We start from the raw sequence: 17,782 nt of genomic DNA, 5'->3' as shown, positions 1-17,782 counted from the left end.
GTTGTGGATAACTTGTATAAGGAACCAATGGTCATAAGTAATCTTAAAAATTTAGGGAATTTGATTAAAAATATGAACGTAGGTATGATTCAACACTCATTAGGGCTACATGTTTAATATCCATAATGGAAATAACCAACATACCATTAATATGTAAGTTGAGCCTCATAATTTGGTAATTAGATATGAACTCGTTAGAAAGATTAATTATGACATTTAAGAATACTAAAAATTTTGTACTAAAGCATCTCAACGTCAATAACCAAATAGGATAAGCAGGATTAATCTTGAGTATTTATTGAGCTCATTGAGCTCACGTGTTAGTTGTTTATACGTGTAAGTATCAAATTCATCAAGAAATTTTGAGTTCGGCTTGGAAGCTTCACATCACCTTGAAATTGAGGTAAGTTTATTAGTTTTTACTTATATAAGGATTTTTCCATATACATAAAGACTTAGTTTGAATAGTGTATTTTGAAAATTTTGAGTTGTAATACAAGTCATTTTGATGTTATTAGTTAAGTTGTAATCCATCATTTAGATTTAACGTGTTTATGACTTGGATTTTAAGCTTAAATGAGTTCAGAAATTGAATTATGATGATTTGAATCTTTATGAAATGATATGGTAATGTTTGAGGATGATTTTAAGTGTTTTTGAATTGAATTTCAACTCCAAAGGCCCAAGTATGCTTAACCTCTGTAGTATTGCAACAAGTCAAACAAAATACAAATTGCTATAGTTCCAAGTAGTTGTTCTGCAACAATTGTTTCGCAACATGGAATAGTTGTATTGGAACAACTACTCCTACTCCTACAAACTCATGTTCTTGAGCTCCAAAACGACCCAATTGATGCCCAAACATTCTCTTATTGTAATGAGACTTTGGAAATGGTCTAAAATCACTTTTAAGACTTCAAAAAATATTTGAATGAAGGGTGAAAATTGATGATGGGTTTTGATTTTGGATTTAATTTGTTATTATTCGAATCAATTTTGATTTAACTTGTTTGAATTGGGTGTGCCCAAACACTTAAGAAATGATTCAAAATAATTTTAAAAATATATTCAAGCTTATTAATGTTGAGACTTGTTCTAAATATTTTTTATATAGTTCCTAAATGGTGTTTTATTAAAATAAAAAAAAGTATTATATAATTTAAGAAAGTATTTCAATAGCATCTCCTCTTTGTATCAACTATCAGGACAAGCATGGGATATTGAAAAGGAAGTTAACTCATTGTAGCACTCCTAAAAGGCAAACACGTATAAGCTTTTTCTTTTTCTTTGTTTTCTTTTTGTTTTGTCAAATTAGATTTGGGAAATGTTTTTGAGAGAAATTAAAAGGCCAAAAAATGGGTTGAAATGTTACATATATGTAAAGTATATTCGCAATCACCACGGCTAACTAGACAACCATTTTTTTAATTAATTAAATCGCCCACTCTTTCATCTTTTTAACTAAATTTTTTGTTGGGCATGAGAGGATAAGCAATTGGCATTTGGAGGTCTGGTGGTAATGGGGTTAGATGATGGAAGATGATAGATGGTGATGGAAGTTTGCTGGCAATGAGGTTAGGTGAAGGAGAATAGAGAGAAAATATAATATTTTTAATTTAATTTAATTTTTATTTTACATTCATTTTCTTAATTATTTTCTTTTCTTGCTCCAAGCCAAATGAAGGGAAAATAAATTTTTAATTACATGTCAACTCTTTGACCGAATAGGCTCAAGTCAAGTGTAAGTATCTAGTTCAATAAAAAAAATTTTAAACATAACTCAAAAAGAAATAGTTGCCGCAGTACAAGAAAAGACATGCGCTGTGATAATTCATGCACAAGATTTCATTCGCCCGATGCAGTCAGAAAAAACTAAATAATGTGTTATATACCCGCGATCCAAGCTACATCAAACGTTACTTTAATGCCAACAGTGTAAAGTAGAATGAGTTGACATTCAGGAGGATAACTTTTACAATTATGAAACAAAAAAAATTGCATAACCCAGATAGCTTGAAGATAACATATGTAGGTGGCAGAAGCTTACTGCAACAAGAAACAAACTTCCCTCCAAATTTTATCACCTGGTTTGAATGAAGCTCATTTCGCAGATGAAAATTCCACTGTTGGCAGCTGCAAATAGTTGTGAGCTCTCAACGTGGAGGCAAGACAAAAGAATCCGTTGCAGGCAGGCAACACTATATATTTCCTTCCTCTTACAGAAACTTTACACTAGAGATGTCCTAAATGATCCCTATATATGCTACTTAATCACTCGCTGCATCATGCCTACAAAAATTCGAGCACATCAAAGAATAATTGTTTCACTGTTTACTCCTGTATACCAGCTTCATGCTCACTCACAGGATGATCTGACACAGTGCCTTCTGATGATATTTCCTCTACATCAGGTTGTTCAGGTCGAGAATGATCTGACTGAGTCTTGCTAGAATCCCCACAATCAGGTTCATCTTGTCTCTCCTCTGGAGATTGATCCTGGACATCAATGATCGGGCTCAGTTTAGCTTTCCCTTTGACAGATACACCTAGTGAATCTGGATATCCAACTTCGTTAACAGGTTTTGGCAATGGAAGTTTGCCATCATGCGAGCTAGAATTCGTCATGCCAGAAGTTAATGACAAGTGTGGCCCTGGAGCAACACAAGATGCTACCAGTTGAAGCACTTCAGGGGAGGGGGATAATCCCATGCTTGATTTCTTTGGTGGAATAAGATACGCCGATGAAGATGATGGATTCATCATGCTTAAGTTAAGAGGAGACCAGCTGTAATCGGATTCAATCAAAGGAAGCCCTGCAGCTCCAGTAACTGATTGTGGAAGCAATTGAAATGGTGGTGCCAACGGAATTGAGCATGCCGGAGAGAGACTACTACTTCCAGCTGTGTCCGGTAGGACCTGCCTGAACATGTACGACTTCCGTTTCTTTTTCTTTTTTAGACTGTGTCTCGGGTCCTTTGGTTGAGGAGGAGGGGGCCCAGGTACCACAAATGGGGGAATGGTAGGCTTATCTTCTCCATACAGTACACGAACTGACTGAGCTATTGCTGAGACAGTTGGCGGTAGATCAGGATCTGGAGGTTTTGCAGGAGCGCTAACAGCTTCACGAAGCCAGTGAGGTAACTTGTTCTTGGAAGAACTATTTCCAGCTACTTCTTTTCCCTTTGAATAAGAAAGATTCAGCCCTTTGTTTGGATCGGAGAGAAACCCAGAGCTGGCAGATTCACCATTTCCACCATTATTGAGGGAATCACGTAACATATTTAGCGATTTATCAAGAACACTAGGCAACTTCCCATGCTTCATTGAACCATAATCATCCTCCTTCCTGTGTAAATCATGGCTACTGGAGCAATTCAAATTTGAACCCAAGTTGCTGGCTCCAAAGGAATTGAGAAAAAAAAATTTCTCACCAGGTACATTCACAGACGGCCCTGGCCTATCAGAGGGCCCAGCAACTGAATCTCCAGAAAAGTTTGCACGAGATTTGTCAGGATTCCATGTTGGAATAGGAGGAAAACTATCATTTTGCAAACCAAGTTGGTCTGATAGCTCAAAGTGAGGCAGGCTAGAAGCTAGATCACCAAAACCCAACTTCATATCAGTCAGGTGAGTTTGAAATTTTGAGGGTGCAACAAATCTACTACCCTGCAGTGCCCGCGTCATCATTCCATCAGGAATGCTTGGAAACAAGGAAGAAGGTTTGGTGGTTTTTGTTAGCTTGGGGAATTTTGGAACTGGAAAAGCTGGCCCATCCAGAATTTTAAGTTGCTCCTCCTCCCACCTAGCTGCCAAATCTTCTGAAGTTTTGTACTTTGAAAATCTTAACCTGGGGTCTCTAAGCATGGCATCCCAACTACCTCGTCCGTGTCTACGAACACCAATCCAGAGAAAATCCAGTTCATCCTCTGACCAGCCCTCTACCTTCGATTTCTTTTTATACAAGTTCCCAGATCCAGATCCAGTCCTCATCATAATATTTTCAAGCACCCTCCTATGGTTTTCAGGAAAAGAAGAAATGGGAGGCAACTGACCCAGACCCAATGTTGGAGGCATGTCCCTCTCTTGTTGATTGTACCTAGGCACATCTTGTGGAGGATATTTTAAATTCGGCAGCAATGGCATTGTAGGAAGGTCTTGCACTGACTCAGTCACAGCATCAAGCCTACTCCCTAAAGATAAGCTGGGCAATAGGTCATGATGTGATGTCATCATGCCTTTGGTAGGAAGGGAGAACCGAGGAAGCAATTTCTCATCAAAAGGTAAATTAGGCAGTGGCATCTTTTCCTGAAAATCAGAAGAACTAGCACCAGAATTTTCTAATCGCTCAAAAATTTTTCCTTGTGAAGAAGCAGAAGGATACTGCAAGAAAACAAGTCTTGTCATCATATATTAACATGGAAAGGAAGGTTTTGTATTTGACAACTAAAGAAAAACAAAATGCTGACAAAAAGAGTTACCGGGTTAAATGGGAGCCAACTATCTTGGTTTCCAATTTTAAGACGTTGTAAAACTTCGGGAGGTGAATCTTGCAATTTAAATTTGTCCAAGGTAGTCTCTTGACCTTTTGCTTCTTTCTCAATTGAAGCTCCTGTAGTTGGAGCTAAACTGAATGGAAACTCTGGTCCAGTTCCTGGCCTGCTTTGCCGACCATTTGATCTTGAAAAGTTTTTATGAAATGAGTCAAACTGACTAGCATTGGGAGCACAAAGCCCAAGAACCGGCAACAAGTTGTTGGAAGGTAGAGATTGGTTATAGCTTGTGCCTTGATGATTGCTACTTGGAAGGATCATGTCAGGAGAAGACTGGTGGAGAGGGTTGACAGAAAGATCCAATTGTCCACTTGTTTTATGTTTTGACAGCCTCCCAAGCCTTAAAATTGAATCATCTTTGTTCTTTGGTTGATCTAATGATTGAGCATGTTTGTCATCCTCCAAGTCAATTACCAAACACTTATCTTTATCTGACTGTTGATCAGATTGATTAACATGATCCGCTTCTCTTCCATTCATGGAAGGACACTGTGCTACCGACTCAAGTCCAGGAAATCCCTCACTGGGATGAACTTCTTCAATTGCATTTCTCCTAGCAAGCCGTTCTTTTTGTCGAGCACGGAGTTTAGTACTGTCAAAAAGGATTACAGAGTAAATTAATGCACCCACTATATAAAAAATTTAAGAATGTATCCTACTAATTTACCAGAGAAAGCCAAGCAAATGTTATCTGAGAAAGTAAAAGATTAATAGTAGAAATGGCTACTACATTATTCAAAGAGTTCCTGTAATTGGAGCATGTGTGTTCTTCAACTAAAGACTTAACAGTTTAACTCCAACAAATTCATTATATGGTTTCATTTCTATGTTTAACAATAAGTCAGCTAACATGCATTCAACTTATTGACAGTGAAGTAATTTTGAAAATACTACTTGACAGGCATCTCAACAGAAAATTCAGCAAGTGGAATTCTCTGAAAGGATCTGAACTTACTACTTTGCTTTAAGAGCACGTCCTGCTGGTGTATAATCCCGCTCTGGCTCTGTTTCTGGTTCCTTCTCTTCTTCCCCGCCACTCTGCTTTTCAACAGAATAACAAGTTGCTAACACCATGAATAAGCAATACAAGAACTAGAGTAGGTTACAAGTTACAGGCTACTGAGCAAGCAAGTGAAGGTGGAATAAAGTAAGAGCATCCATATATTTTGAAAAGTATTAAATATAAAAGAGAAAAGCCAGTTTTATTGCAATCTAAAGCAGAAAGCTAAGTACCTCAGTTGTTGTCTCATTGGGATGTGGAGTATATGCCTCTCTATAGGAGACGGCTTTCCTTTGTCGCTTCCCTCTACCAAGGGCTGCTTCCTCCTCACTTTGATATTTCTCCCACCTGTTACACAGTAAATCAAGCAAGAGAGTTCAACATAAGTCCATAACAAAAAAACTAGGGCCAAAGTGGGAAATTAAGTTTTTCACATACAATATAACGACAGTATCTACTTTTGTTCTTTTAACAAAAGTTCAACAGCATTTTTCTCTCAAAAGAGTCGGACAGCATTTAACGTCTGATTCATTTCAACTAGATTTAATTAAACTCTTAATGCTATAACAAAAGTTTACTCAAAGTTAATCTTCAATGATACACAACAGATTTAAGCTTAGACCAGATACTTTTGGATATACCATCTGAAAGGAATTTATTGAAAAGTACACACATCACATCATATTCTAACAAGATGACTAAACGGCCGAGTGCTTAAATTTATCATATAAGATTTTCATAGATCAATGTTATGCATTGGTTGTTTTCCAAAGACTTCATTAAAATTACAAGGAGAAAGAGTAGCCATTCTCAAGTCAACATAAGTTGATCTCGACTCGTTATTTTGACCACTCATTCTGTTGAATAGCATTTATTTTTTCTAAACAACAGCAGCAGAACAATTTATTTATTATGCAAGTTCTGTTTCATTCAAAAACAATGACCAGTTCTGAATTGTGGACCACACAATATCAAGCAGGAAACTAAAAATTGGGACTGTAAACTACTATCAATGTCATCATATAGAAGCTTTGCAGGACCTGCAGCAGCAGCTATCTACAAAGCCAAAAAAAATAAAAAAGATAGTGGGACAAAGAGCAGGATATATTTAAGATAATAACCTCAATTGCAAACATCGGATTTGGAGGCAAAGTTTACAGATCTACAGGAGACATGCTATCAAAATTTAGTAGTACCAATAATGCCAAAGAAACTACCAAGAACTACCAAAAAGAACTCAATATAACCAGAATTTTCAACCTCTAAGAACCCAAAACCTCAGTTCTCAATATCTCAAGTCATTTGAAAAAAAAGTTCAATATTTGAAATTACTAGAAAACAAATAGCATAGGTATTTATAGCCTAATTCCTAACCTAACATAAAAAAATGCCAAATTAACCCTAAATTCCCTCATAATTCCTTAGATACTTGAACACAAAAAAACATACATTACCAATAAAACAAATCTCTTTATAGTTTAATCCATCTCTACGCATGTTTGTGCAGTTAAAACTAGCCACTCATCACCTCAAGCTCAGTACAGGCAACAAGAGATCCCTACTCTGACTTAATATTTTAAGACAAAAGTGAAGGATTGCATCTTATTATCTCAGTGATTAGCAACAAGTCTTTCCTATAATTGAAGGAAAAAGAGAGGAGTTTTTTCAAGTTTTAACATCCTAGTGGTATGTCCGGCGATCCTCATAACTTCAATAAACTAAAGTTCATAGCTGTTGAACTCATTCCATGGCTCTATGCTGTGCATGAATTTAATCACATTCTCAACTATTCTACTGGGTTTTTCATGTGCAAAATTGGATTTTCCTGTGCATTTAAATGTAAGGAACCTTTAGTTCAACAGCTTTTTCATAGAAAAGAAATGGGATGGGAAAAAGAAAGATATACCTCACACGCAAAAGTTTGTCCCATTCATTTTCTTCAGTACCATTTAGCACATTATCTTCTTTCTTCTCAGAAGTCTGCTCCAAAATATCATCAGCAACAGCTGGAGGAGATTCACCTCCCCTGGTTCTTCTGTTGTTTCATCATTCCATTCAACAGACTGCACAAGAAGAAAATGAAGAAATGTTCAATAAAGAAACAACAAGATTACGGCTTTCTTTGAAATTAGAATGACTGCAAATAATAAAAATAGGAAAGTCTAACACAAACACAGGTAAAGACCAAAAACAATAAAATATTAGCAATTCTAAGAAATTTTTAAGCAAAATGAAATCCCATCAGGAGCTACTTTTAAGACCCCACAAACAGTGGCCAAAAAAATATGCATAATGAAATAGTAAAACATTGAATAAACTGCCAATTTTTAAGAAACTCTCACATAAACATATATTCTCGGGGCAACATAATTTAAAAGAATAACAGATGCAGTAACCTCAACAGCTAGGTCTAATAGTTGGCAATAACATTCAAGCTTGCATGCATAAAAATACTTATAAACTGTAAACAATTTACAAACTAAAGATACAAGGAGGCTTTAGGCTTGCTAAAACAGGTACAGCTCGTAACAACTAAGGGGCAGACCCTAGAGCTCCTACTTTGACCAACTAAACCATATATTTTAAGCTCACTTCAGTAGTCTTTCTTTTTTGTTGTTCCTTTTTCTTTTTTTTTCTTTTTACATAGCAATTCTATTGCAAACAGAATATAGAAGCAATAAAACTGTGATTCCAGGTTTGACTGCTAATGCCAACCATTAGAAGCAACAAAACCATCAGCGTATCATTCCCATGCAGAGAAAAAAAGTACAAGTCATTCCATTTGTTAGCCAATGAATGTATTAACATACAAAACCACACACACTTCAACATAACATAAGTAGAATACCTCACCTTTACTGAGCCAAGCATATCATTTTCCAAATCCCCCTCGGCATCAGTTGGTCCAGACTGAAGGTTTGTACGATCAAGCAATTTCAAAATTGCACTTTCATCCCACACAATCTTGTTGCTGCCATTGGTACATTTGTCTTGGTACACATCTCCGAGACCTCCAACCCTCTTCCGGTGCTTATGATCTGTATCCACTAATGCATCTTCTTTATTGTTATTACCTTCACCTGAATCTTTCCCACTAGAAGAATCAATGAAGAGTTCTTCCGTTCCCCATCGCAGAATGTCTTCTACTTCCTTTTGGGATCCAGACTTGTTGACAAACAGCTGATCAAGCATTAGCTTCTTTTTAGCAAGTTGCAAGATCCGCTCTTCTACACTGGCACGAACTACAAGCCTGTATACTAAAAGTCTGTTTGATTGTCCAATTCGATGTGCCCGATTCATAGCTTGGATGTCAGCATGTGGGTTGAAATCAGAATCATAAATTATAACAGTGTCAGCTGTTGCCAAATTGATACCAAGACCACAAGAACGTGTTGATAGCAAGAAGACAAATCGACTTTTATCTTGGTTGAACCTTGATATCGCTGTTTGACGATCAGCAACTGAAACAGAGCCATCAACTCTCTCGTATGTTTTAGGGCCAAATTCTATGGTTAAATAATCCTCAAGGATATCAAGAAGCTTAGTCATTTGTGAAAAGATAAGAACTCTATGGCCTTCTCTATATAGGACTTTAAGCATGGAATGCAAAAGAGTCAACTTGGCTGAAGCTTTTATACGCATTTCATGAAGAAACTCTAGTGATCCAGAATCAGGCTCAGTACCTGGTATGAGATATGGATGATTACAAACCTTTCTCAGTTGCATCACAATGTTTAACATTGACTGCTGTGCAACCCCCTTCCCAATATTCCGTAATATCTGGTAGTTCTTAGTTAGCATTGCACGGTAGTATTCAGCTTGAATGGATGACAGTTCAACAGGCACCATTCGTTCAGTTTTAGGGGGAATATTTTGCATGGCATCCCTTTTAAGCCTTCGAAGCATATGAGGAGCAACAAGTTTCTTTAATTCTTCCACCTTTTCCGCAGTTGTGAGATCATTAAATTTCTCCTCAAACGAAGATAAAGAAGGGAAGGAAGCTGGCTGCAAGAAATTAAGCAAGTTATACATCTCACCAATGTTATTCTGGAGTGGGGTTCCGGTCAATAGGACACGATGCTGGAAAGAGAATGTGTTGAGCAAGCTAAACAGCTTACTTCCTGAATTTTTCAAGCGATGACCCTCATCAACCACAAGAACTTCCCAAAGTACACCACGCAAATGAGATGAGTCCACAAGAATCATTTCATAAGTAGTTAAAAGAACATTAAATTTGTACGAAGCTGTTTTCCTACTCAATTCATTCGAATCACTAGCATGCCATTCATACTGGCGAATGATGGCTCTTGCTTTGGCGCAACCATGATACTCCACAACATTTAAATCAGGAGCCCATAATGAAAACTCAGCAAGCCAGTTAGGCATAGTAGAAAGTGGAACCAGCACTAGACATGGCAGAGTAGCTTTAAACTCAAAATAAAGTGACGAAATAAAGGCGACGGCAGATACAGTTTTTCCAAGCCCCATTTCATCAGCAAGTATAACATTTTTGGATTTATGCCAACATCTACGCAGCCAATTAAGTGCTTCAAGCTGATGGGGAAATAGAGAGCCTCCCTTCAGTTCTTTAGGTTGCTCTGCCAAAGTAACAATATCATGCTGCTGCTCACCCCTTGCCCTAGCTTCATCCTTAGTAGCATCTTTTTCCAATGTTTGACGTTCAAACTGTTCAAACAGATCAATTAGATGAGAAGATTGCTGAAGAACAGGTTCATCTAACCTTTCCCAAGTGCATTCATCATATGGAAGACCAGTCCACTTCACAAAAGCTTCCTGGCCATTATTTGTAACACGGAGAGAAATAACTCGCTGAGGCTTCTTCCACTTTTCCTCACAGATATTTATCACAGTTGTCCCATATTTGGCCTTATAATTTTCTAGTTTTCTCTTCGCCAGAATTTTCAGCTGGGATTCAGAAATCCAACTATTATGGATATGGGACATCCCCACCCATTTAACAAAAAATTCATATGAGACCGTCTCCTCTTTAGAACATGCTGATTCAATCACAGCAGGTTCTTGGACTTTATTTTCAACACTGCTACATATTTTCATTTCTGCACCCATCTCTTTCGTTTTAGCAGGCGTTTCACAAACTTTTGGAGCTTCAGTGGTGCCATGACTTTTCACATTAACATCAGCAGTCAACTCTTCTACTACCGTTTTTTCATTTCTTTTTCCTGAATCTTCTACACTTACCACGGATTCATCTTGATCCTTACCATTTATGATTGCACAATCTGAATCCTTAGTGTCTTTGTTCAATAAGTCCAAAGAATCCCCTCCTTTGCATTTCTTAGTGACAGACCTTCTATATACATTCATTTTATCCACTCTGACATCATTCTTTGTGCTTTCTTCTTTATCAGAACCTTTCAGAGTCTTAGGGCAACCCTCAGTAAGATTTTCAGCAGTTACTGTATCTGAATCAATATCACAAACAGAATTCTCCTCTGAAAGTCTGCTTGGATTTACTGCAATTACAAAATCATCAGAAAGCATGTCCTCTGAAAGTGCTGCAGATGCATGATGCAAAATACTAGCATTATCACCTTGAACCCGACAGCCTAGAACTCGATCAACCTGTGAAGCAGATAAGTAAGATATTTGGGAAAAAGGTGAGCAATTATCCACAAAAGTAAAGAGTTTATATCGGATACATATAAGTCAACTAACCTGCAGAAGTTCGGCAGGAACACCGTCTTCACATCTCAGCGGGGGATTGAGAATTCCTTTATCTAACTCATTGGACTGTTGCGTTGCACCCTCAGAAAGCTTCTGATCAAGAAAATAAAAGGATTTAAACAATCAGCCGAAAGAATTCCAAGAGTAATCACAACAATGTGATTCAATCAGCAATGAGAAACATTAACAAGTGAAGAAAACAATGGTACTTTTGTAAGAATTCATATACTGGAGCATTAATATGTGTGTATGTATGAATGTGTATCATATTTTCAAGGCATTACCTTTAGGAAGTCACACTTACATGTCCAGTATAAACAGAGTACTAAATTTATGCACCAATAAGGAAAAAAAAGACCATCCTAAGCTGCACCTCTAAATTTATGCATCAATAGGGCAATAATAATATCAGACAGTTATTGAACTGTAAACCAAAAACTTGAACGCCAACATAAAATCAATAGACAACTTCATCTAGACATTCTAGTTCAAATATGCAGAACATGTGAAGTTTAGAAGACAAAAATAAAAGATAAAGAAAGACAACACGTGCATAAAATATAGCTTATATTTAACTCTGAACCAGTACAAGTAATGCAGGAGGAAATCCAGTAACTCTATAGTGTAAGCTCTTACAATCATGATCTGATTAGTTTGAGAAGTGATCTACTCATCTTAGGTTTGAATTTGTATACCATATGGGAAGAAGGCACTCAAATAAAAGATTAATGAAGTTTTCCATTTTGGATTCTCATATAGAACGATAAATCCATACGATGCAGGAGAACACTGCAAAAACGTAGCAAATAAAGGAAACTAGTTCAAATTTTAAGGGGGGATCTCAGCCACGGAGACTACGGTTCAGAAAGACCCTAAGCCTCTTATATGAGCTCTACTCTGATTTCAAGGTATCTATAAAACTAATCCATCATATACGACAACGGAACTAATTGTCCAGATATTATCTATCCCAGAAGAAAACTTCTAAGAACTCTGCTTTTCACCAACAAGTTCCCCCAATTACATATGCATGACTACAGTTCAGAAAGATGAATCCATTAAAGTGCAAAAATTCCTAGAGGACAATAATAAATATCTACAAAGACTCATTTAAATTAAAAAATCATCTACATAATTCACATCAAATCTCACCTGAGCATATGAAAGAAAATAGAAGACCTCCAACATCCCATTAAAAAAAAAAAACCTATAAGATTATAACATACCTCATCTTTTCTCTGAGTATCAAAATTCTTGCTCCCATCATCATCCTTTAACAAAGATGCAGAAACCCCATGGTTAACAGGCTTCTGTTTCTGTTTCTGATGAGTTTTACTAGTTCCAGGGCCAATATTATTTGCTTTGGACCCCTTCTTTTTAGAAGTACTGACAGTACGCTTACCCTTATCACTCTTACGCTTCTTTTGACTTGCCTCATCACTGACTTTCTGCTTTCTTTTTCTGTCTTTCCTTGTGGCTACACCAATTGCAAGAACAACTTTGTCTGTGGGAGACTCATTATCACAAGACAATTCATGCTTCGCTTCAGGTGCTTCATCATTTTTCTCTGAGTTTGTACTCTTAGAATGAAACAAAACCTCACCAGCTACAGGAGTTAACTTCCTTTCAGCTGATGAACCTGTTGGAGATGCAACTGGCTTCATTCCATCATCAAGATTCATACATGATGAACCACCAGCTACAGGAGTTAACTTCCTTTCAGCAGATGAACCTGTTGGAGATGCAACAGGAGTCTTCTCATCATCAACATTCACACAAGAAGCACCACCTTCCTCAGCACCACCAATGGATGTAAGACTTGGTTTAGGGGTAGAAGGTACATCTATATGAGAGGTTTCTGGTTCCTTTTTCAAAGTATCCACTCCCTGAGCTACATCAGATTTTCCTTTACTAGAGAATGATCGTTTCTTTGCAATAATGGATGTTCCAAAAATCCGGGACACTTTCTCAGTGGTAGGTGACTTTATTCCAGTTTGAGCTTTTGTATTGATAGTTTTTGATCTTGCTCGTTTGGAAATTGAATCCAGATGAGTAATGGGCTTGAGTGAATCGGTCTTCTTACAGCACTTTGGGCATTGCCACTTTCCCATTGGGATGCGCTACAATCATGGATACAGAAGAACAATGAAAAGAGAAAAGATAGAATGAGTGAAAAATAATAGCTAATGGAGCCATAAAACAAAGAAGAGGATTATCTCAAGTTAGCTGTGATATCCTACCTTAAGAGGTGGATCAAGGCATTGTAGATGATAGGTCCTGGGACAGTTATCACAACACAACAAGTTCCCACCAAGATCACAAATAACACATTCATAGTAGTACTGAAGACAATAAAAATCAGAATAGTTGTCAGAAGTAGTTTAAATGTCTATAAAACACAGTCAAAACACAGGATTGCAAATGAATGTATATTTCATTGAATTTTGTTCTCTGTACATTATTTGTCTCCTCACACCAATGCAGTATGATACTAAAATGGTTTTCTTTGAGTTTCTAACAGCAAACTAGTATACACGTTTCTCAAGCAGAACAAGGTGAAGGAGACAAGTAAAACAATGAAACGTTTTTGAAAACACAATCCATAATCATAGACAGAACTTAGAAGTTCTCGAGGTCACATGAACTGATGCATACAAGAAGTGCACTAAGCCTATTGCAATGAAAAAAAGTTCTGAAAACCCAAATCCACCAATAGTTCTTGTTCAGAGCCTGGTTACTCTTGAGTAAAAAATTATATTGAGTTGAAGCATGCATGATTCAAATTTTAACTTCTGGCATGTCAATTCTGATACTTGATAAAAACCTAGCTAAATTCGTAACACTTGATCAATTTTGAGTAAAATTTGAACATATTGACAACTTTCCAGAAAATGACTGAGGAGATTGTTTACCTACATCAACCATGAACAACCAAATCAAAAGAAGAAAAGATAACTACATTGCCATGAGGGGAACAACTCAATGAAGGAACAAGAATTGAAAAGAAGCATACCCCATCATTTCCCTTCTTTTTAGATGATGACTGGTCGGTACTAATTTCACCTTTCAGCCTACGCTTAGCTGAAGAACCCCTTGGAGATTCTGATGCTAATAAGTTTTCTTCTTTACCATTGGCTAGGGATGGACCACACGGAAGCTTTCTTCGTTTGCGCTTCAGGACCCAGTTTCGGTTAATCATTTTACTATTCAATGAACTAATGTCTTTCATCCTTTTCTAATCATGGGTATTAACATTGCGGCTAGAATAGCAGAAAGTATGTCAAATCACAGACAGAACAATGATGCTTCCAATTGGCAATCTTAGCCCCTGCAAATAATCACGGTACAATTTCATCATTTTCAGCACTAAAACTTGTTACAAGACCGAAAGGCAACTACCAAGCAACAATGGTTTTATTACTCCAAAGAAGGGTGAAGGATGCATGCAAACAGACTGAAAGCATTTCAGATAAGGAGAAAAAAGGGTTTTTTTTTTTTTTTTGTTAAAAAAAGAAGAGGGTAGGAGGAGGGAAATCATACTGAATTACTTAAAACATAAACTCATGACATTGAACACCTCACTTATTCCAGTTTCTAGACGAGGCCAAACAAACTCAACTTCAGATTAGTCTTTTGTAATTCAACCAACTTCAAACTGCCACGAATAGGCAACATCACAGTTCACATTATTCTCAGTGCTTGTTTCTAAACTGTCAAAATTGAAGTACCAATATAAAAAACCTAATTCAACTAAAGCAACAGAATCAATCCATGTAAATACCAAAAGAAAGTCACTATGGTTTAATTAAAAAGGTGAACATAATAGTCAAACCAAATCCAAACTCCATATTCTACATAGAGCAGAAGCAACAACGGAATCAGACAATATGACAGGAGTAGCATCATTAATCCAGGCATCGTCTTTGGGATAAAAAAAATGAAGAATCGGAAGTAACAGCATTTACCCAGGTTTGACACATTCTACACTCAATTCAATCAGCAACAAGAACAAATGCAAGCCTAATTCCCAGTGGTAAATTAGAACAGCTTGGGAAATGTAATAGCTAGGAGCCATTATCTAGTCTAGGAATGAAATAAAACATCTAAACCAAACAAATGACCATCAAATGCACAGCAAGTTAACACGGAAAACAAGCCAAATTGAAGAATCGGTTTCGAAAATTCAATATATGCATAAAACATTGAGCTTGCATTGAACTGAAAACCCCATTTCAACAAAACTCACCTGCAATGACAAACTCAATCACAGAACCCCAATTTCGGAATTACTGCAAAAGCCCACCAAATTTCAATCAAAGTATAAACACAAACCTCCCAAACATGAAAACAACAGAGAACATGCAATAAAACATCAGAATACACATAATAGACAGCTCAAGGCACCTAAATTAGAAAACCCCAAAGCTAAAAAAAGGAAATAAGTAATACCCAGATAGGAAAAGAAGCTTGCCAACCTTGCTCGTGGATCAAAGAATCAAAACCAAGTGGAATAATATGAAGAGTAACAGATTGAGAGATGTAGTGAATAAAAACAGATGGAGGAGGAGAGAGAAGGGGAGGGTATTAGGGTATAGCAAAGCAAAGAAAAGGGAGCGAAGAGAGAGAGATACGAGAAAGAGAGAGAAAAGGCGAAGACACGAGAAAAAAAATGAAAATAAATATAGAGAGAATTGACAAAAATAATAAAAATTAACCCCAACTCGAAAAATAAAAATAAAGAGAGAAAAGGTGTAAAGAGAAGGATAGGGGGTTTTATAGAGAGTGAAGAGAGCATACGATACGGATTCGCCGGGGTAATAGGGGACGGACGGGGTTACCACTCTGACATGGCAGCGCATGAGAAAGAGAGATATTAAGGAAAGGGAAAGCAGCCCTTCCTCCTCCCCTGTCTCTCTCTCTCTCTCTCTCTCTCTCTCTCCTACCTAACCACTGATGATGTGCCACGTGGCTTCACAGACGCCACTTCCTATTTTGTTTGCCCTTTTTCTTTTTGTTTTTGTACATTCCTTGTCTATTTTTATTTCCTTTCTCTTCTCCCCAAGCCCAAAGCCACCACACCACTGCCCACGAAAGAACCTTGCTTTCCTTTCGCTCTCCTCTCCTCGTAATCGCCGCCATGCTTTGCCTTTGCTTTGCTTTGCTTGGACTTGGATCAGACCCCTCTTATTGTATACGCTGCTGTCTCTTAATAATATTATGCCTTCTTTTCTTTCTTTACTCTTTTTTTTTTATTTCCTCTTACTGGGTATTGTTTTGTTTGATTCCGACATTTATTCGAGGTTTTCTTTTATCAATTTTCGTTCTGTTGAGATGCTCATTAAATCTTTGATTTTCTAACGAGCACTTTTCTTGGTTTTAAGGGTTAAGCTTATAAGTATAACTAGTTTTGCATAATAAAAACTAACAGATTTATAATTTTTATAAATTTTAAAGTTTACTTACTAAATCTAATCCAGATTTACTATTTGCAACTTAACTAAACTATCCGTTAAGCATTTAATAAGTGTAAATAATTTCAAATAACAACTTTAAAAAGTAAAATGTATAAGTTTTCCTCCATCCAATTAATTTTGAGTAGCTTTATCGATATTAGAAGTGCAAAGGTTTCTAATTCGGCGAATTAGGTCAACTCCAATTATAATTTACAAGCAACTTGTTTTACAGCTTTAATTTAAGTTGCCAATCCTATTCTGGAGACAGAAATCCCCTCATTAATATCATATCTGATTCCAACATTGAATAGATCGATGGATAAGAATATTTGTTCATCTTTAATGAAAACCACATTAGTAGGAATATACGTCATAACTTCTCTCGACTGGGTCTCATCTATTGCTAAAACAGTCATACTTCCTTCACCTAACTGAAAACTTGATTTAACGACTATTTCTAAAATGTGTGAATGTAAATAAAAATATTTTCTGGATAAGCTTCGTGACCCAGCGATCTTCGTAATAGAAGAGACATTTGACTCTTATCGTAATATTAAAAGACTTGTCTCACTATGACATTCTCTTAAATTCTCAAAACTTCTCTCACTTGATCCCCACAGTGGAAAAGAACCCCTTGCCATCTCGGCTATGCTACTGGAAGTTCAGGGGAAGTCGAAATAGGGGAGCGCTCATCTTGGGGTGGGCACGATAATTGGTACACCAGAAGTGTGTCCTTTTCGGTCCTCTCAATGTTCTAATGTCCACATCAGATATGGATCAAATTATCTCACGACATTCTGAAATCAGCTTATATACCGCTTTAAAGGGCGAATAGTCCAATGTGTATTAATCAAATTTTATTTATTTCTTTCTTAAAAATTTTAAAAATTTCTGTAACGTTTTGTTGATAATATAGTTATGAAATTTAAACATACTAATACATAATTTTAATTTTTAAAACATTGTAGTTGATATTATAATGAATTTAAAAAAAAACATTATTTTGAAATTAATTTTAAACATAAATATCATAATAATAGATTGTGTAAAATTCTATTTTTATGTACGGATTC

The 17,782-nt window shown here is 36.6% G+C and overlaps 1 protein-coding gene across 1 annotated transcript; it reads right to left on the bottom strand.

The window, feature by feature from the left end:
• Positions 1-1,822: 1,822 nt before the first annotated feature.
• Positions 1,823-16,545, bottom strand: LOC107945231 (protein CHROMATIN REMODELING 4). The gene is given in 14 exon segments (XM_041108361.1): positions 1,823-4,380; positions 4,479-5,142; positions 5,506-5,588; positions 5,784-5,898; positions 7,457-7,577; positions 7,580-7,613; positions 8,404-11,045; positions 11,124-11,154; positions 11,248-11,349; positions 12,483-13,376; positions 13,497-13,598; positions 14,270-14,584; positions 15,503-15,545; positions 15,706-16,545. Coding segments are annotated over 12 exon segments (7,053 nt in total). The 5' UTR covers positions 14,486-14,584; positions 15,503-15,545; positions 15,706-16,545; the 3' UTR covers positions 1,823-2,331.
• Between the last annotated feature and the right edge of the window lie 1,237 nt (positions 16,546-17,782).

Source organism: Gossypium hirsutum, chromosome D12 (assembly GCF_007990345.1).
Source record: "Gossypium hirsutum isolate 1008001.06 chromosome D12, Gossypium_hirsutum_v2.1, whole genome shotgun sequence".
In the NCBI taxonomy this organism is placed as follows: domain Eukaryota; kingdom Viridiplantae; phylum Streptophyta; class Magnoliopsida; order Malvales; family Malvaceae; genus Gossypium; species Gossypium hirsutum.
The sequence above is the reverse complement of the archived record's forward strand: the minus strand, read 5'-3'. Positions and strand labels throughout refer to the sequence as shown.